At 55.9% G+C, this 18,935-nt stretch overlaps 2 protein-coding genes across 7 annotated transcripts; one reads left to right on the forward strand and one right to left on the reverse strand.

Annotated features, from left to right (window-relative positions):
* Nucleotides 1-1,383: 1,383 nt before the first annotated feature.
* KCTD9 (potassium channel tetramerization domain containing 9) lies at nt 1,384-9,492 on the reverse strand. 3 transcript variants are annotated; one of them, XM_068156796.1, is made up of 12 exons: nt 9,413-9,492; nt 7,979-8,100; nt 7,506-7,549; nt 7,236-7,332; nt 6,724-6,782; nt 6,037-6,165; nt 5,093-5,160; nt 4,899-4,994; nt 4,634-4,783; nt 3,906-4,011; nt 3,479-3,612; nt 1,384-2,963 (listed from the first exon to the last, which is right to left on the reverse strand). In XM_068156796.1, the coding sequence occupies exons 1-12, from the start codon at nt 9,458-9,460 to the stop codon at nt 2,847-2,849; spliced, it is 1,170 nt and encodes a 389-aa protein (XP_068012897.1). In that variant the 5' UTR covers nt 9,461-9,492; the 3' UTR covers nt 1,384-2,846. The 3 variants fall into 3 exon arrangements, with proteins under 3 accessions (XP_068012897.1, XP_068012899.1, XP_068012898.1); XM_068156798.1 differs by lacking the exon at nt 6,037-6,165; XM_068156797.1 differs by lacking the exon at nt 5,093-5,160 and having other exon boundaries at nt 4,899-5,044.
* A 238-nt stretch (nt 9,493-9,730) lies between these two features.
* On the forward strand, nt 9,731-18,502 carry CDCA2 (cell division cycle associated 2). Of its 4 annotated transcripts, none has more exons than XM_068156799.1 (13): nt 9,731-10,019; nt 10,904-11,467; nt 11,659-11,789; nt 12,341-12,476; nt 12,824-13,041; nt 13,381-13,465; nt 13,667-13,881; nt 14,278-14,350; nt 14,866-14,921; nt 15,149-15,283; nt 16,222-16,372; nt 16,803-17,017; nt 17,412-18,502. In XM_068156799.1, exons 2-13 carry the CDS (start codon nt 10,963-10,965, stop codon nt 18,252-18,254), a joined length of 2,763 nt encoding a protein of 920 aa, XP_068012900.1. In that variant the 5' UTR covers nt 9,731-10,019; nt 10,904-10,962; the 3' UTR covers nt 18,255-18,502. The 4 variants fall into 4 exon arrangements, with proteins under 4 accessions (XP_068012900.1, XP_068012903.1, XP_068012902.1 ...); XM_068156802.1 differs by having other exon boundaries at nt 17,472-18,502; XM_068156801.1 differs by having other exon boundaries at nt 16,818-17,017.
* Nucleotides 18,503-18,935: the final 433 nt, after the last annotated feature.

An 18,935-nucleotide genomic window follows, 5' to 3' on the forward strand; every position in this document is an offset into this window, starting at 1 on the left:
CTCGATCTGCCGTGCAGCAGAGGCAAAGCTCATAATTGCCCCCCCGGTGTGGCCGTTTCAGCTCATCGGTGTTCCCTGGCAGCCACAGAAGTGGCCTCTGCTCCTCGGGAGCCTGGGGAGCTGCACTCAGCCCCAGCCGCCTGCCGCTGCCCCTGCACAAGGCACAGACCGGCCCCAGACAACCTGACCTGGGATGCTTCCAGGGATGGGACAGCTCCCACCTCCCTGCCCACCCTGGGCCAGGCTCTCCCCACCCTCAGTGTAGGGAATCCCTTCCTTTCCTCCAGTCTGACTCTCCTCTCAGTGTCAACAGCTTGGGTTCATGGTGGAGTTCCAGCAACAGGACTCAGACGCTGCTGGGCTCTGGGATTTCTCGGGGGCTGTGCCCTCCATGCTGGAGTTGCCAGGAGTCAAGTTCAGCTCTTCTGCCAGCAGAGCTGTGCTGCTGTGTAGCCCTTGGGCAGCTCTTTTGCCTTGCTCTGTGTGCAGCTGAATGCTTCCTGTTCAGTGCTCTTCAAACATCCTCTCCCTGCTCCCTTGGCCTCTGGGAGACTAATGGATTAAAAGTAATTTAATAAGTAAATAATGTGAGGAGGATTGAGTGGCTCTAGCAGTAATTCTTCCTGCTCTAATGCTCCTCCTACTCATGGCAGGGACAGACACCGTTTAACTGCAGCTGATGACCCAATCAAGCTGTGAAAATAGTTTGCTTCCGTGGGAGAAAAGTTGCCTGGCGTGGGCAGGGCCCTGCAGAAGGGAGATTTCCTCTCCCACTCTCTTAGGGCTCCTTCCTCCCTGGGGAGCACAGCAAAACCCAGGCTTTAAAGAGAAGCAGAGGATTTTGTTCATCCTGGGGGAGATTTTCTCTTTGTTTTTCAGACCTGAGGGTGGTGGATGCCAGCTTGCCAGAGCTCCCAGAGCTCCAGGTGCAGCAGACCTTGTCTGGGGAAGGGCAATCCCAACACCTACTCTGGGCTGCTCAGGAAGCCTGGCTTTCTGCAGGCCCAAGCCAAGAATCAAGACCTCTTCTCTGGCAGTTTTGGAAAGCAGCATCCCAGCATCCTGCAGCTGAGGAGACTGAGCTGGGCTGCTCCTGGGGTGCTGCACAGCCCTGACCCCTGTGTGCTGTTTGTGTTCTCACTGCTGTGCCACAGGCACTGCTCTGCCAACCCTGCTCAGTGCCTCTGAGCATTCACTCAGCGTGGGGGCAGAAGCAGCTGGGCAGTCAGAACAGGTCAGAAGCCCCTGGCAGCTCTCAAACTGAACCTGTCAAACACTGCAGCAACTCACCTTGCTCTTCCACCTGGCTGCCACTCCTGGGGCCAGGGAAGAGTGGGCCTGGGCTTGCACAGATAGAGACAGCTCAGCCACTGCTGTGTTTCACACTTTTATTAATGCAACTTAAATGAGCCTGGAACCTGCAGCTTCTGAACAGGCCACTCAGGGCTCCTCACACAGCTTTGTTACAGCAAAGAGGTACCTTGGGTGCATCTGTGAGTGCATCACAGAATCACAGCAGGGGCTGCAAGGGACCTCCAGAGATCATCCAGTCCAACCCTCTGCCAGAGCAGGACCACCCAGGGCAGCTCACACAGAACACATCCAGGTGGGTGTTGAGTCTGCAGAGCAGGAGACTCCACAACCTCTCTGGGCAGCCTGCCCCAGGGCTCAGCATCCTCACAGGGACAAAGTTTTCCCTCCCATTCCTGTGGCACCTCCTCTGCTCCAGCTTGCCCCCAGTGCCCCTTGCGCTGTCCTTGGACATCCCTGAGCAGAGCCTGGCTCCAGCCCCAGCACTGAGGGGAGCCCTCAGACTCCTCTGCTCCCAGCCCCAGCTCCCTCAGCTGTGCTCACAGGGAGATGTTCCACTGCCTGCAGCAGCTCTGGGGCTCTGTGCTGGACTCTTTCAAGCAGTTCCCTGAGGTCCTTCTTGAGCTGAGGAGCCCAGAACAAGACACAACATTCCAGATGTGGCAAAGGGGCATGAGAACCTCTCCAGACCTACTACTGCCCTTCAAATGCACCCCAGGATGCCCTTGGCCTTCTTGGCCACAAGGGCACATTGCAGGCTCCATGGCACTCTTCTGGCCCTCCTCCTACCCTTGCCCTTGTTGGAGTTCATTCACTTTCTCCCCACAAAGCTCTGCAGCCTGTCCAGCTCTCACTGGATGGCAGCACAGCCTGAGGGCTGTCACCACTGCTCCCAGTTTGGTGCCATCACAAACTTGCTGGCAGTGCCCTCTGTGCCCTCACCCAGGTCATTGATGAATAGACTGAACAGCTCTGGTCCCAGTACTGACCCTGAGGGACTCCACTAGACACAGGCCTCCATCAGACTCTGCCCCACTGACCACAACTCCCTGATTTCTTCCCTTCCCCAGTTCCCACCTCCCTCCCCCATCACCCAGCACACACTGCTTCAGTCCAGCTGGGAGGATGCTGTGGGTGTCAGATGCTTTCCTGAGATAAATAAACCACATCCACTGCTCTGCCATCCACCATCCCCCTGGGGATGTCCTCATCAAAGGCTCTCAGCTGGGTCAAACATGACTGGGCCCTGGTAAGGCCATGCTGGCTGCTCCTAATCACCTCTTATCCAAGCACCAAGGAGAAGTTGCTCCATCACCTTCCCGGGGTGGAGGTGAGCTGAGGCTTTCAAGCTTTCAGCAGCTGCATTTTATTCCACATCAACAAGGTCACAGAGGAGCTCAGTTTCAAGACAAGGCCACAAGGCCACTTCAGTGATGTCCAAGGACAGGCCAAGGGGCACTGGGTGCAAGCTGGAGCAGAGGAGGTTCCAGGTGAGCACAAGGCAAAGCTTCCTCACAGGGGGTTCAGTCTCTGCCCTATCTGACACTCTGAGACATGTGCAGGGGTGTCAGCATCTCTTCAAAGATGGCTCCTTTCACATTGGATCCCCTCAAGTTAGCTTCTTGTAGATCACAACCTGACAGATCACAATTCTGAAAGGCAAAGGAAAAATCACTCTTAGCTGAACACAGCCAGAGCTTGGTGCAAGCCTTACCTGAGCCATATTCTCCCAGAGCCCACAGGCACTGCCTCAGGCTCAGTGCAAGCTCCCAGCCCCAAGCAGGCTGTGCAGGGGCAGCTGCTTTGTCCTCCTGATAGGAGCAGCAGTGGGCCACTGCCAGCAGCCAGCTAAGATTCCATCTCTGCTCTACAAATCCCAGAATCCCAGCATGGAGGGGTTGGAAGATCATCCAGTCCAACCTCACTGCTCCAGCAGGGCACCCACAGCAGCTGGCCCAGGATCACAACAGCCAGGGGGGTTGGATTCTCTCTCCACAGCCTCAGTGGGCAGCCTGCTCCAGGCCTCCAGCACCCTCACAGTAAAGGAATTTTTCCTCTTCTTCAGACTTCCCTCAGTCTGCTTTGAAGCTGCAGAACTCAGGCCAAAGCCAGCAAGCCTCAAACCTGGTTAGGTAGTGCACAGAGTGTAATGTGAATTCAAACTCACTTCCAAATCAGTTCCTGCCAAGGTTGCTCCTCTGAGGTTGCAGTTCTTGAGTTTGGCATTCTTCAAGGTGGCCACTCGCAGGTTGATCCCTGTCATCTGGCTGCCTTCCATGTCAACTCCTTTCAGGTTAGCCCCTGAAGCACCAAGAGCAGTTCTGAGACAAACCAGCTGCAGAATGCTGCTTGCTCAGAGTTGTGAAGTAACAGAAGTGACTTGGCACTGAATGATTTGTCCCTGCTGCCTGCAGGGAGGTTGGTCTAGGTGACCTCTAAAGGTCCCTTCCAGCCTAAGGCACTCTGGAGACATGGGCACACACTGTCCAGGACGTGTGGCCTCCTCTCCTGAGCACCTGGCTTGCCCCCACCCCAGCCAGGCCTCTCACACACCACAGCCTCACAGATCACCCATCAGGCAAAGAGCTTCTCACCTTCCAGGTTAGCTTTCAGGCCTGAGGGATCTTCAAAATTGCAGCCTTTCAGAGATGCTCCCTCAGCATTGGAGCACAGCATCTTCACCCCCTGCAGGTTTGCACACTGGTGGAGAGACAGCAGTGAGGGGTGAGGATGAACAGCCCTCAGCAAAGCATGGCTTTCACTTCTGCTGTGGAAGTGAACCTGCTCAAGCACAACAACCTCGCTGCTCTGAGGGCAGGCAAGAGCTTGCTCTAAACTGCCTTTCCTGTCAGCAAGAGCCAGGCTGTCCTCACCCACTGCCCTTTTCCATGAGATAGCTTCAAAAAGCTCTGGCAGTGATCTGACTGAGCCGCAGCAGGCACCAAAGAGCCGCAGCAGGCGCCAAAGAGCCGCAGCAGGCACCAAAGAGCCGCAGCAGGTGCCAAAGAGCCGCAGCAGGCGCCAAAGAGCCGCAGCAGGCGCCAAAGAGCCGCAGCAGGCACCAAAGAGCCGCAGCAGGCGCCAAAGAGCCGCAGCAGGCGCCAAAGAGCCGCAGCAGGCGCCAAAGAGCCGCAGCAGGCGCCAAAGAGCCGCAGCAGGCGCCAAAGAGCCGCAGCAGGCGCCAAAGAGCCGCAGCAGGCACCAAAGTGCCGCAGCAGGCACCAAAGAGCTCCATGCCTTCCACCTATCTGTTAGTCCAGTTCCTCCTCCTTTCAAACAAGCCAAGGACAGCCCAGCCTGTGCAAGCCAGAGCAGCTCTTACATCAAGCACTGATCCAGAGAGGTCAGCTCTCTCCAGGTTGGCACAGCAGAGGTTGGCATGGGCCAGGTTGCAGCGGCTCAGGTTGGCCATCTTGAAGTTGATGTAGCGAAGATCCAGGCGTGAGAGATCTGCTCCACTGAAATTGAGTCCCTGCACACAAGAGAGCAAAGCCCAGGGGTCACAGAAGAGGAGGTGCAGTTCTGAACCCAGCTGGCAGAATGGTGCAGGGGAGGCTGTGCTGCAGGCAGAGGCTGCCTTGTCTCACCTGGCAGCGCAGCTCAGACTTGGTTGGGGTTGCCAGCAGGAACCGGACAAACTCCTTGCGAGATATAGGGGAATGGTCCTCAGCTGGCTGGGAGTTCTGTTGGGAGAGGTGGTTAAAAGCTACCAGGGATAGGTGCTGTAGCTTGCCTGGAAGGACAGGACAGGTGCCCTCATGGAGGAGAGGAAAGAAGTTACCTTAATGGCTATTTCTAGCTGTTCAATTAGGGAGTCGATCCCAAAGAACCTGGCTTCCTCCAGCACTCCTGGAACAAAGCAGCAGGGGTCAGCTCCAGGGGGTCTCCAACAAGGGGCACTTGTCTCAGAATCACACAGTCACTTGGAAAAGCTCTTTAAGCTCACCCACTCCAACCATTCTCTAAGTCTACCAAGGCTGGGGCTAAACCATGGCCCTCAGCACCTAAAGTCTGTGGCTTTGAAACCCCACCAGGGATAGGCATTCAGCCACCTCCCTGGGCAGCCTGGGCCAGGCTTTGGGGACTCTTACAGGGAAGAAGTTTCTTCTAATGTCCAACTTAAATCTCCCATGGGGCAAGTTGAGGCCACTTCCTCTCATCCCATCACTTGCTCCTAGTCACCCCTGACTGGAGCAGGCAGTGTACAGCCACACCAAAAGCCAACCAGGAAGGTTAGGGGAATCCATCCTTACTCTTGGAGCAGCATCAATCCCCTGGACCTTCCCTGCTTGTCAGACCTTATTTACACTTCAGAGAGGCACAGAGCAGCTGCTGGAGTTCAAGGAGCCCTACAGAAGTGCATCAACTGGTAAAGCTGGCAGCAAGCCAGGTGCTGCTGGGTGTAACTGGACAGAGGAGGGGTGAGCTCGCTGGCAGCCAAGAACAAAAACCAGCTCTGAAAGGAGCGTTGGGCTAGAGATAGCAAGTCCAGAATCACTGCCAGACACTGAGCCCCCAGGGAGGGGATTTAATGCTCTGAAGACAAAGAGGTTTGAGCAGCAGCTCTTCACTAGCCCCAGCGGGAGGAACTGCAGCGCTGAGCACAGCACACCCCCAACCATTCAGGTGAGCACAGGCAAGCCCCACTGACCTCAGCATCTTGACCTGAGGGCAAAGGGTAACTTGTAAAGGTAAGAATGGAGATGTCAGACAGGCAGTACCTACCTAGCAAATTAATGCCATCATTTACAATGAGCTGTCCGTGCCGCAAATAGTTCAAAATGGGCTCAAAATACTCGGGGCTGCGGTCAATGAGGAATGCTCCTCTAGGATCTTGCTTATTTCCCCATGCATCTGTTTCCACAACATATACAGCAGCAAATGGCAGAGATTAGCAGAAGGGCACTGGCTTCACTGTCAGATGTCACTACCGAAGGGCCTGAAACATTGCAGCTGAAGGCAGAAGGAGAGGGGAGCAGGAATCGCCTCACAGGAGCTCACTGCTGCTATCGGCAGGCCAAACCTCTCGGCACACACAGCACTCAGTGCTGGCATCAAGGCAGCACTGAGGTGTGGGTCTGCCTCCTTCCCTAGGCACTGCCTCACACCCTGTCTGCTCCCTGACTCTCTGGACAAACGCCAGCCAGGGGCACAAACCAGGTGAAACTCCAACACGAAGCAAACACAGGAGGACCCCAGCAGAGTGACTGTGGGTGGGAGGGAAATCTTCAGTCTGTGAGGTGCTGAGCATGACATAGGCAAGCAGTTAAACCCCCACAGGTCTGTGTTCTGCTCTGATAGCTTAACCTGCTGTGGGTATTCTCACAGGAACAAGTCTGGCTCTCACAGTGCCTTCTGCCTGTTTTGCCAGCTTGTGGGCCTAAACCCCAAGGTTTGTTCCACTGTACCAACCTTTATCTTTAAACATGTGGGCCAGCATGCTCTCAGGCTCCTTGTTAACCAAAGTGCTCCTAGAAAACAAAGGCAGAGCAGTTTTGGTCTATTTTCAGCACAGAATGTTCCCCTGCAGACAACAAAGCTGCTGCCCCAGGGTGTGATGTGCATCCCACCAGCCCCAGCACTCTTCTGGCTCCATTTCACACACTGTGCTAACACTGCACTGCTGACCTGAGGCACCACAGAGGCATTTCCAACACAGAGCACTGCGTTACCTGAGCTCTCCAAGGGGAAACCCAGCTCTGCTCAGGCTCTGCCCCACTCTCACTCCATGTGCAAACTCCTTCAGACATTCATTTGTTGCAAACACCAAATACAGAGAAAGCTGCACAAGTCCAAGACCTCCACAGTCAGGTCTCTTTCTGGCCCTTTTGCAGGAGCATCTGGAGCCTCACCCACTGCATGCCCACTGCCAGCTGCACGAACTGCAGCTCCTTAGGAGCACAAGCAGCCAGCTGCACTTCTACCTTGTGGTGGTGAAGTATCTGCCTCCAACATTGAGGGTCAGCCAGTCTGTGTGGGACCCTGTCAGCTCCTCCTGGGGTCTCCCATCAGTCTGGGGATCTACACAGACCAAGAGACAAGAAGCAGTAGAAAATAAGGAATGTTTCTGAAACCTCCCTCTGGTAAGAGGCAGCTTCTGAAACCAACTGAAAATAGACCCTCAAGATTTATACTAAAGCAACCCAAAACTTCTGCTAAACAGGAAGTTAAGCACAAGAATTACACAGACTCACCAATGAACGGTTCCCCTTCACACACAAACAGAACATCATCATCCCTGAAAGGGGAAGGGGCAGGGGGAGAGGAGGAGAAGAAAGAAAGCCAACATTAATCATAATTGTTTGCAGAGCCTCTCCTGCAGCTAAGTGCTGAGCAGTTGCCATTAGCCAGAACTTCACTCTCTGATTTTTGTCTTCATTTTGCAGGTTCCAGTGGACTGTACCAGCAGTGACTCCACTAGAGGTCTGCACCAAGCAGGCAGGGATCACTGTTACTCAATCAGTTTAGTTCCACACAACACTTGTTTCTCCCCCCACTCCTGGAGTATTCTGTGAAGCCACAGCACCTCTGGGCATGTGGGCTGGCAGTGATCAAGTCTGGGTTTAAGGAAAGCACTGGTTATTGATTAAGGTCAGAGGATTAATAGGCCAGAAGTCTCTTAATCCACAGCAGTGATTTGATTTGAGCTTGACTGGATGAACCTTACCTAATCAAAGCAATATCATCAATGAGTCCTCCCTTCCCATTGTACACACTGGTTGCTTTGATCCCCAGCTTGCTGCTAGCCACAGACAGCAGGTCTGAGAGAGTCCCATAGACAGCCACCACCTGTGGAGAGAGGGAGCTGTAGGCACTGCCTTCCCTTAGCTCGTGCCACCTCAGACCCATTTCCAGAGCTATCAGGCTCTCCACAAACCAGGGAGGTAGATGGGAACGTATCCTTACTAAAAAAAGGCAACAGAGCACCTTTGATGTGACAAACATCACTGCCTTAGGGGTGCCTTGCACAGCTCACCCCAGCCTCAAGGCACTGAGCTGGCAGCAGCAGTGGAGCAATCAGTGCTGGTCCTGCAGGAATTGATTCCAGTACTCATCTCTAGTCTAAAGAAACGTTGCTAGCTGGTGTGTTCCAAGCTTCTCCCTCCCTCTAAAAGCCAAAGATCAAACTGCTGTCACATCAGCTGCCTGCAGCGGGATGGGGCTGGGAAAGGCCAGGGACCACGGAGAGCACTTGGGACAACTGGACCAGTTTAACCCTGGAAACCTGAACCGTTTGATGCCCAGGACCCTGTACATACATCTGCACTTTTTAAAGCCTACAGAGCTTCCAAACAAGCGAGCAGGGTTTCAGCAGGGCGGCTGCCTGGCTCCCCAAGCAGCGCCTGGCAGGGCACAGCTCTGACACCCTTCGGGTTCGATTCCCACTCTCCCCAGCACACGAACCAACAAGGCCGACACGAAGGGGGCTTGAACTGCGCCCCCAGCAACTCCGTGGCGTGTGGCGATTCCCCGCGGCGCCCCCAGCCCGACAGACCGCGGGGAGGGGGATCGGCGGGAGGGGGTTCTGCGGGGGGGGTTCTGCGGGGGGGTTCTGCGGGGTGGTTCTGCGGGGGGGGTTCTGCGGGGGGGTTCTGCGGGGGGTTCTGCGGGGGGGTTCTGGGGGGGGGGCTCTGCGGGAGGGGCGGTTCTGCGGGGGGGCTCTGCGGGGGGGGGTTCTGCGGGGGGGTCTGCGGGGGGGTTCTGCGGGGTGGTTCTGAGGGGGGGGGGCTCTGCGGGGGGGGTGGTTCTGCGGGAGGGGGTTCTGCGGGGGGTGACTCCGCGCTGCCGTCCGAGGCACAGAGACTAGGCCCGGGCAGCCAGCCCGGGTCCGGATCGGGGGCGGCGGGAGCAGCGATGCTTCCTCTGCCGCAGCCACGGGCACTGCGCCCTGAAAGGCGGCTGAGGGAGTTCCCACAGCCCCGCGGCCCCGGCCCGAAGCCCAAGCACGGGCACCGCCGGCACTCCTCTGCCAGCGGCTGTCCGCCGGCGGCTGAGACGAGGCAGAGGAAGGAAGAAAGACTCCTTGGAGAGGGTGGGGGGCAAGCCGGGGGCGGGCGGACCCTCCCCGCGGGCGGCGGAACTCCCCCTCCCCGCCCCTCACCTTCCCGTTCCGGGGGCTGCCGTTAACGAACAGCGTGACCCGCCTCATGCTGCGGCGGCGGCGGCGGCTCCTGCCCAACCCGGAAGGCAGCGCCCCGCTGACCGACAGGTGCCGCGACCAATCGCGGCCAAGCCAAGAACCTTGACCAATGAGAAAGGCGTTCTGCTGCAGAGGCGGGGAAAGAGGGGAGGGAAGAGAGGGCGGGGGAGGGGCGGCCTCTGCTGATGGCCAATCAAGAGCCCCAGTCTAGTTTGAGGGGCAGCCGGCTGTCGTGTGGGCGTGTCTCATGAGAGCCGTTAGCTCTCCCAACGGAGACGCCGTGTAGGTCAGAGGTCTTTTGTGATCGTTCCGCGGTCGGGTGCTAAAAAGTCCCTCCTGCCCGGGAGTCCGCGCCCGGAGAGCGGGGCGGTACAAGGCCGGTTCCCGGGAACTACTGTCCCTCTGTGCCCCCTTTGGCCGCGGTGCCCCGCGGTGCTGTGCGGTTCACCGCGGTGCCCGGCGGCCGCAAGGTGTTGGCGAAGGCGGGCGATGGCGCGGAGGGATACAGAGCAGTGCGTCTCGGTTTGAATGGCGGCCGCGCGCGCCGGTCGGGGAGCGCCGGGCGGAGGTGAGCGGCCGGGGGGCAGCCAGGGGCTGAGCCTGGGCGGGAGGGGAGCGCCGCGGCTGCGGCTAGGGGCTGAGCGCCGAGGGAGTCGGGGTGCCCCGGGGTTACCGCAGTCGGGAGTCAGCCCTGGCCCGCCGCGTTTGGCGTTGACGAGCAGGCCTCGCTTGAGGGAGGCGCCGCGGACGTTGGCTGGGCTGTAGCCCTGGGCAGCGCTGCCACCGCGCTCCCGCAGCAGCTCCTGGCACAGCTTGCTGCCCTGCTGCCGCCGGGCACCGTGGCGGTGGCAGCTGGCATTTGCTGCTCTTGGACACCTAACAGCCCCCCACGAAGGGATCCTTTGAAAGACCACACGAGACAGTCAGTGGATGCGGGGCAGCAGTGCCCAGGTGGCCGAGACAGCCGAAGGTGCCCTGGCTTCTATTAGAAACACGGTGGGGAGCAGGGAGGGACAGGGAGGCCACCCCTTGAGTGTTCAGCCTGGAGAAGAGGAGGCTGAGTGGAGACCTCGCTGCTCTCCAGAGCTCCCTGGAGTCCGAAGTTTTCCAGCTAGTATCCAGCTCCTAGGACTTGCTGCAGCGCTTGCAGCAGCAGTGTGGCAGTGTGAGGGACCTGAAGTGTGAGTCTAATTAGGAATGGAAGCAGGGCCTCTGTTTCCTCTCTCAAGGAACACTTCTGCTGCAGGGTTCTGTTGCTGCTTGTCTCTACAGTGCTGGCCTGTGGTGTCTTTCGGTGGAGCTTACTGTAGATCAGATTTTCCCTCTCCACTGCCCCCTCAAACACCTTGTTCCAGGAAAAAAATCCAAACCCCTAAGTTTGGGAATGGGAGTGAACTCTTACTGTTACCCTCTACCTATTAAAATATCTTTCTCTTTGTTTTTTTTGGATAGCTTTTTCTGTCCTCCAGTGAGACACCTGCCTCAGTCTGTCTTCAAATCAGTCCCTAGCCATGCACAGAAGACTGAAGGATGGAAATCCTCTCCTGAGAGCTCAAGACAATGAGAACACACACACAGAAGAAAAGGAGGAGAGCTCTTGTCCTGAGCTGTCAAAGGACCAGAAGATTTGCAAAGGCATAAAGGCATTCAAGGAGAATTTAGGCAATGGGCAGGAGGTGCAGCTGCCAGGAGTCCCCCTGCAGCACCCCAGAAGATGCGGCAGGCGCTCGTGGCACACCGGGGAGGGTGTGGGCAGCTGCCAGCTCCCCCAGTGCCCTGTGGGCATGCTGCAAGGGGGTGCTGCTGGGGAGCAGGCCTTGCCTTTCAGCAGTAGGGAAAATCTGCCAGGAAGCAGCCCTGTTCCTTTGGGGGAGGAATGCTGCCTGACACCTAGCAGGGACAAAGCTGAAGGATCATCTGCCTGTGGGCTGTCGGCGAGCCAGGGGCAGACACCTGTGGGCTTTACACCTGGAAGAGCTGCTGAGTTTGGGCTCACCCAGGGAAACTTTACTATAGGTAAGGCTGGTGTGGCTGGTGACTTGTCCTTCTCAGGGGACAGCTGGAGGTCATGTAGCCAAAAGCTTCCCTTTGGGTCAGGTGCAGGTTGTCTGCCTTTAGGGAGCTCCCTGCTTTTGCTCAGGAAGGTGTCTTGAGCTGAGCAGCTCACTTTGGATGTCTTGGTTTCTCCTCTCCTGTCCCCACTTCAGGGGCATCTCCAGCTTCACTGAAATTCAGACGGAGAGCAGGCATTGGGGCGCGGGGCTCACCGGAGAACAACAGCCTCATTCAGTTCCTTGCCCAGCAGAGAAGCAACAGGCAGAAAGAAGCTTTGGCCCAGGTGAAAGTCTCTCAAATATCTGTTGTGCCAGTATGGGTCCCTCAGGGATCAAGATGTGCTGGCAGGAAGGGAAGGCAAGGCTCAGGAAGCAGCCATGGCAGCAGCCATGGCTTCAACTTTGTTGACTTTCCATGGACTCTACTTCAGAGCCAGGGGATGTTAGGAGGTTGGTTGTGTAGAGCATGGAGGCTTTGCTCCTTTACCTTTACTTTCCTGCCTTTGGCATGCTTGATTGTTGCCAGTTAAAGTGTTGATAGTTCATAGTGAAGTAAATCCCAGCATAAGTGACTTGATTTTTAAGTAGGCTCATCCTTCAACTAGCACAGACTGTCAGACACCAAATTCTAGGGCTGCTCTGGAGGGGTAGGCTATGAAAGGCAATAAAGCTGAAGAGATTCTTGACACAGTTCCTGATTTGCATGGTTTTAACATGAAATGTGAGGATTTTCTTCTTTTCTGAGTCTATTTTCCATGCCAAAGTGCAAAGTGGTAAAGCCTGTGCTATCCTGGGGGCACACAGTAGTCTGATGAGGTGAATTTTGTTTTGGCAGGTCAGTCCATTCAAACATGTCAGGCTGCTGAAGGACAAGATAGACACCTTTCAAACATGTTTTAAAGCAGTAGAAGAGGAAACTGGCACCCCCGGACTGCCACGAGTGACTGAGGCCTCCCAGGATACAGGCTCCTGTAAGCTGATGTGTTCCTGGTCCATGACTGACCTTAAACATTGGGGCACAAGACAGGAATGCTTAGCACAAAGCAAAAACCTTTCCCTTGTAAGGACTGTAAAGTCTGTGGGTGTGGTTAGAGAGAAGTTTTGCTTGTTCAAAGCTAATTGCTTGGTTCATCCTGAGCAGTGGCTTTGTGAGTTTCTCAGGACACCAAGGGTAAAGGTGGCAGCATGGTGGCATGGCAGGTGCTCAGAGGGGGATGGAGGTTTTGGTGGTGTGCATTTGTCATTCACCTGGCTAAACACTAAAGTCTGCAGCTCTCCTTCAGGCTTTAATGGTCCCTTCTGTCTGCTTGCTCTTAAGGTTTCAGTTCTGAGCACTGCACTAGAGATGCTGGAATGAATGTTTTATCAGATCTGAGCAGAGAGCAGGAAGGGAGCCCAGTGTATGATGGAAGCAGGCTCTGCATCTCCCCAGCACAGCCCAGCAGGCCTCCGTGGGCTGAGCGTGCACGGAGCGGCTGCTGGCTGCCACCTGTGCCAAAGAGAACACCAGAGAGGCAACCACTGGAGGCATTGCAGGTTGGTCACTGATTTACTGACTCCTGCAGTCATGGCTGCAGAGCCAGAGGTGAATCTGGTCCTTCAGTAATGATACTCTTGTCTAACATGCTTAGTGACTGACTGCTGTCAAAGAGGAACAGCTGAATGCTGTCCATGCTCTCTCCTCCCTGCCTACCTGGGAAGCTTTGTTGGAAGCTTTCATGTTAGGAGAGGATCCATGTTGAGCTTCATTCCTTTAGAAAACCAGCAATGGGCTGACTATAAATGTTGTTGACAGAAAAAGTTCTTTTCACTTGATCTGAGCAGAGGCAGTAGCTGAGATGGCTTTGATAGGTGACTGTCACTTACATGTGCTAGGAATGCTCCTATGAGGCCCTTGATGGAGGAGGTGAATCTCTTGCAGTCTCCAGCTGTGCAGAAATCCTTGAGGCCCTGCAAACAGGTCAGATTCCCCTTTTGGGTTTTGTGCAGGCAGATCATTATGTGGGACCATAAGGGTTTGTCTCTGGTAAATCTGAAGAATGATTTGTATCTACCTCTGGGGTAGCTGATGTGTGGCATCCTGCTGCGTGCCCTGGGAAATAAGGTGGCCAAGGAGAATGGCTATTGAAAAAATAGCAGTCTGTGTTTTTAATTGCAACAGAGGAAACTGAAAGTCAGAGCTCTGAGAAGCCAAAGAAGAAAAAAGTTACTTTTGGGCAAGATCTGAGCCCAGAAATCTTTGATGAAGCTTTGCCTGCAAATGCTCCGCTGCGCAGGGGAGGGACCCCCGTGCAGCTGCACAGGCACAGCAGCCCTTCTGCAAGGCTCAGTCTCGCTCAGGAGCCGTTGCCCCAGCCCAGCTTCGATTGCTCGGAGGTAAGTTTGTAGTTGTTTGGTTCTTTTTTCCCTTGAAGTCATAAAAACAGCTTCTTAGTCTCTGTGAATGCTCAGTTTCTGCTTAATGTTTTGGTTTTGAAAGGCAGTTGCTGAGCTGATGAAACAGTCTGCTTGAGGCTTGGGGATGGCACTGGGAAGTGCTTCTGAGCAGCATTTTGTCCTGTATAAAACTGAGTGCTGGTTGCACTCAAAATGGTTTTGCCTTGGCTTATTCATATCCTTTTGATTTTGCATTTCTTTCTGCCTTATGTAGCTTCCTTGAGGACAAAACAACTTTGTTCTCCTACCTGGCTGTTCCAAGCACTGCTGGGGCAGGGCTGCTTCAGTCTGCCTGGCGTGGTGCGTTGCCAAAAGGTTACCTTTTCTTGTTTAAAGGATTGTGAGCCTCCTGAGGGGGTAGTGCAGGACGCTGCTGCTGCAGATCTTGTGCCTGCTGAAAATGCAGAAGGTAAGTTCAGCTTCTGGTTCTGTCAGTAGATAATGCAGCTCTGTCCCTGGAGATGCAGAGATGGGGATCTGCTTCAGCTGCACTCAGATTTAGTGCCCTTGTTCTCTTCTAAAGACCTCTGCAGTCACTGCAGTGTTTCCCTGCTGTGGGTTCACTGGGGGTGGTGCTTTTCTGTGCCAGTGGCTGAGCTACTGCTCTGAGTAACTCTGCTCAGGGGCTTCAGGCCGATATTGCAGCCTGGGTCTTAACAAGCAAGACAACCACAAAGCAATTGGAAAGGGCTTGTGCAAGTGCCAGCATCTGTAGGAAACCTCTCCAAGTGCTGACTGGTTTACCAAACACTCACAGGTTTTAACTCTTTTCTGAAGTGTTTGTTAAATCTTGCCACGAGTGTGAGCTCCTCAGGCTGAGCTGACTGAAGACTGTGCATAAAGTCAGAAGTGGTGTGGATTCTCCTCACATGTGCTGTCACTTTCTGTGCTGGTACTGAGTTCTCTCATTTTCTGCATCCCTAGCAGCAGAGCCTGGCAAGCCTGACAGGATGAGAACTCGCTCCTCTACGAAGAGGAAGGTAAATCTCTAGGGGGGGTGCCTGGGTTGCTTAGGTTTTTAACTTCCCAGGCAGATTCATTCTCTTTTTCTACCTCCTGATGTTACAAAGGTTTTACACCCTCAGCTAGGAGGGCTGGATACATCCAGGTGCATGGAAACACCCCTGCTAGTGCTGCTACTTGTCGTAGGAAATCTCATTTCTGAATGTGGCTTTCATGCACACTTAAATCTTTTCATGTTCCTCAGCAGTGCAGCACCACCTCAGAGGGGACTGATGCTGGCATCTCCGCTGCCACAGCTCCTGAGAGCGCCAAGGATAACCGCAGGCGGAGCAAGCATCCAGACCAGAACACAACCACGGCTGCTGCCAAAAAGCCACGAGTAAGTGACAGCCCTCTGCAGCTGAGGCCTGCTGCCTGCTTCCTCCCACAGGTGTTTCTCATCTTCCTTGTCTCCTTGGCCTGGCTTTGTCCTACCAAAGATTTCTGAAGGCTCTCAGATTTCCTGCTGCTGCCAGTGTCCCTTCTGCCCAGGGGAGCCCTGGTGTCAACCTTTGCTGCAGTACTGCCCCGGGGCGGGAGGGCAGCAGTGAGGGGAGGCAGAGCTGGCTGCCCCGGGGCGGGAGGGCGGCAGTGAGGGGAGGCAGCGCTGGCTGCCCCGGGGCGGGAGGGCGGCAGTGAGGGGAGGCAGAGCTGGCCGCCCCGGGGCGGGGAGGGGCGGCAGTGAGGGGAGGCAGCGCTGGCTGCCCCGGGGCGGGAGGGCGGCAGTGAGGGGAGGCAGCGCTGGCTGCCCCGGGGCGGGAGGGCGGCAGTGAGGGGAGGCAGAGCTGGCTGCCCCGGGGCGGGAGGGCGGCAGTGAGGGGAGGCAGCGCTGGCTGCCCCGGGGCGGGAGGGCGGCAGTGAGGGGAGGCAGAGCTGGCTGCCCCGGGGCGGGAGGGCGGCAGTGAGGGGAGGCAGAGCTGGCTGCCCCGGGGCGGGGGGCGACGGCGGTGAGGGGAGGCAGCACTGCCCCGGGGCGGGGGGGGCGGCGGTGAGGGGAGGCGGCAAGGGGAGGCAGCGCTGCCTGCCCTGGGGTGGGAGGACTTCGGCGAGGGGAGGCGGTGAGGGGAGGCAGCGCTGGCTGCCCCGGGGTGGGTGGGGGTCGGCGGCGAGGGGAGGCAGCGCTGGCCGCCCCGGGGCAGGAGGGCATCGGCGAGGGGAGGCAACGCTGGCTGCCCCGGGGCGGGAGGGCATCGGCGAGGGGAGGCGGCGCTGCCCGCTCCGAGGCGGGGGGCAGCAGCACTGCCCCGGGGGACGCAGTGCTGTGCTCTGCCCTTTCAGAAAAGAAAACGTGCAGGCTGTGTGGGAAGGAGAAAGAAAGTCAAAGCATCTCTGTATGGGGAGAGAACAATGGCTTCTAGGAAACCCCTTCTGAGCCCTGTCCCTGAGGTTTCAGAGTGCTCCTTGTCTCCAGGCTCGGCACTTTTTCCAGGTAATGTGGTTCTGGGGGGTGTTTGGCCTTGCTCTTTTGGTGACTTCCAATTTTTTAATTCAAGTTGTGCTCAAAGATCTGATGGTGGAGCTGTGAGCATAGGTAGGGCCCAGTTGTGCATTTCACACTCTACTTTGCCTCTGCAGTAGAGTCCAGAGGATCAACAGTATCCAGCTGGATAATTGTAACTCCCGTGGGACTCGAGTATGAGCACTTGGGACACTGATATTCCCTCAGTCTCTGGAAGTGCTGAGTTGGGTGTTAGGAAAGGGATGTGCACTGGGGCTTCCACATCACTTCTCTGGCGTGGGCTCTTTAGAAGGTTGCTTTGTTGAGCTAAGATCCTGTAAAGCTTCTGCTGTGACATTGCACAGGGGACTGTGTCCATTCACCAGTGCAGCCAAGTGACCTCTTGTCTGTTATGATGCAGAGGATGTGTTCTCAGGTGGCACCAAGCCTGGGAGTGCTTGCAAGGATGTCCAACAGAAGCCAGTGGCTGAGAGAATGAGAGGCCAAACCACCTGTGCAGCTGATACTTCTGGAAGCTCTGAGGACCTGGATGTGGCAGAAGGCAGCAGTTCCCATGACACAGTGCTTCAGGTGCCAGGTGGTGATCTGGAGTCTGCTGCTGGCACTGACCAGGAGGTAACTGAGGTGCTTAAGGATACTGCTAGGAAGTCAGGATTGAGCCTGGTGCTGTCAGATTGAAAAAGGGAAGGGAAAACCCATGGTTAAGCAGGGGAGCAGGCTGCTGGAGAGCCCATGGAATCTCCAGCCTTGGAAGGAGGTCGCAGAGCTCATTGACAGGCCCTGGAGCCGATTCCAGCCTGTGGATTCTGTGTGGTTGGTTGGGGTCCAGACTTGATGTAGCAGATGTCTAGTGTTCAGCTCTTTGAAACCAGGTTGGATGGGGCCTTGAACAGCCTAGCCTGGTCTAGCAGAAGGTGTCCCTGCCCATAACAGGGGGTTGGAACTGGGTGACCTGTAAGGGCCCTTCCAGCCCAAGCCAGTCTGATCTGCCTTTTTATTTTCTCCCCAGTTCTCCCACACTGTGCCAGAGGCCAGGGCTGGCTTTGACACCTCTGACTGTGCCCCACAGGGTGAGCAGACTGCACGGGCAAGAGAGGCAGAAGAAAGCACTTCCCTGATGCAAAACAAGAGGTTAGAAGGAGATCTGCTCAGTGAGGCAGAGTGGGTAGCTGGGCTGGAAGTCCTGGAGCAGGACAGAGGTGTGCATGAGGGTGCCAGAGGAGCTCTGCAGCCACAGCAGTGTTCTGCCAGAGGGCCTCGAAGGAGGAGAACAAGAAGCGGAGCTGTTCCTCTTCCAGCTTTTCAACAGGAGCACACAACTGAAGACAACCTTCCGCTGCCTTCTTTTCATGTGGAAGAATTCTTAGCTGCTCCTCTTGATTCTTTTAATGTGGAAGAATTCTTGTCTGCTCCTCAGCCAAAGCATGACCCCTCAGAGCCGTCTCGTGGGGCAGTAAGAGTGAGGCGCAGCATGAGGCTGCAGGAGGATGCCCAGAGCGAAGGCCTTGCCTGGCTTCTGCTGCCCGAGGAGATGCAGAGTTGTCCTCCCCTGCTGGCTCCTGCTCGCAAGCTCAGGAGAAGCACAACTGTCCTGAGAGAGTCTGAGAACCTTCACCATGGAGAGCAAAACCTCAGCCAGTTCCCAGCAGCAGGGAAGGAGAACCAGGGCTCTGCACACCCTGCCGCTGCCTGCCAGCGGCCGCGCAGGAGGAGCCTCTGCACGTCCACCCCTCGGGGAGCAGCAGCTGGGGCCCTGGCCCACAGGAGGAGCATAGCAAACCCTCTCTGTAGGAAGGGCAGGGGTGGGCAAAGCCACTCTGAAGAGGCAGAAATTCCCCTTCACAGTAGCTAACACTTAGCAAGGGTTCTGCTGCCTCTGCTTTTCTGAAGTGGAAGGTCAGTCTCAGACTCCTCTGTCCCATCTCCACCTCCCTTCTCTCTCCTGCATTTCCTTAGTTTTTCCTTACTCCATGGATAGCTTAGAACTGCTGTTCCTTGTCTTGATGCCTAAAATACATTCACTCAGATTAATGTTAGTAAAAAAAACCCTAACAACTCTTAAACCTTTGTTGTCTACACCATGAATTAAAAATAAATGAAGTGGGCTGGGGGGAGTGGGGCTGGGGGGAGTGGGGCTGTCCCTCAGTGCTGGAGGGGCTCAGGGTGTGCTACAGGCACTGTCTGTTGTTCAGGAGCTGTCTGCAGAGTCAAACCTGCATAAAAATAACACTGTTCTGCTTGCTTTCAAGCTTTAACAGCAGCTGTATTTTATTTTTGTCAATGTTAGAAACAAGGCCACAGAAGAGCTCAGGTTTCACCGGGGCTGCACCAGGACAGTGTGAAACCTGAAAGCCACATCACAGCTTAGGGGTTGGAAGGGACCTCGAAAGCTCATCCAGTTCACCCCTTGCCATGTTCCTCTGGCATCTCTGCTCCAGCTTGCACCCGTTGCCCCTTGTCCTGTCATTGGATATCACTTGAGCAGAACTTGGCTCCATCCTCCCCTCACTGCCCCTGACATCCTCATAGGCAC

Source organism: Melanerpes formicivorus, unplaced genomic scaffold (assembly GCF_026170545.1).
Source record: "Melanerpes formicivorus ecotype bairdi unplaced genomic scaffold, bMelFor1.0.p_v2 SCAF_34, whole genome shotgun sequence".
Taxonomy (NCBI): domain Eukaryota; kingdom Metazoa; phylum Chordata; class Aves; order Piciformes; family Picidae; genus Melanerpes; species Melanerpes formicivorus.

Coding starts and splice junctions, on each gene's coding strand:
- KCTD9 (XM_068156796.1), bottom strand. CDS start 9,460: ATGAGGCGGGTCACGCTGTTCGTTAACGGCAGCCCCCGGAACGGGAAG. Junction 8,101..9,412: donor GCAGCCCCCGGAACGGGAAG/GTGAGGGGCGGG, acceptor CTCTCTCCACAG/GTGGTGGCTGTCTATGGGAC. Junction 7,550..7,978: donor GATGATATTGCTTTGATTAG/GTAAGGTTCATC, acceptor TTCCCCTTTCAG/GGATGATGATGTTCTGTTTG.
- CDCA2 (XM_068156799.1), top strand. CDS start 10,963: ATGCACAGAAGACTGAAGGATGGAAATCCTCTCCTGAGAGCTCAAGAC. Junction 13,466..13,666: donor CCTTGAGGCCCTGCAAACAG/GTCAGATTCCCC, acceptor TAATTGCAACAG/AGGAAACTGAAAGTCAGAGC. Junction 17,018..17,411: donor CTGCTGGCACTGACCAGGAG/GTAACTGAGGTG, acceptor TTTTCTCCCCAG/TTCTCCCACACTGTGCCAGA.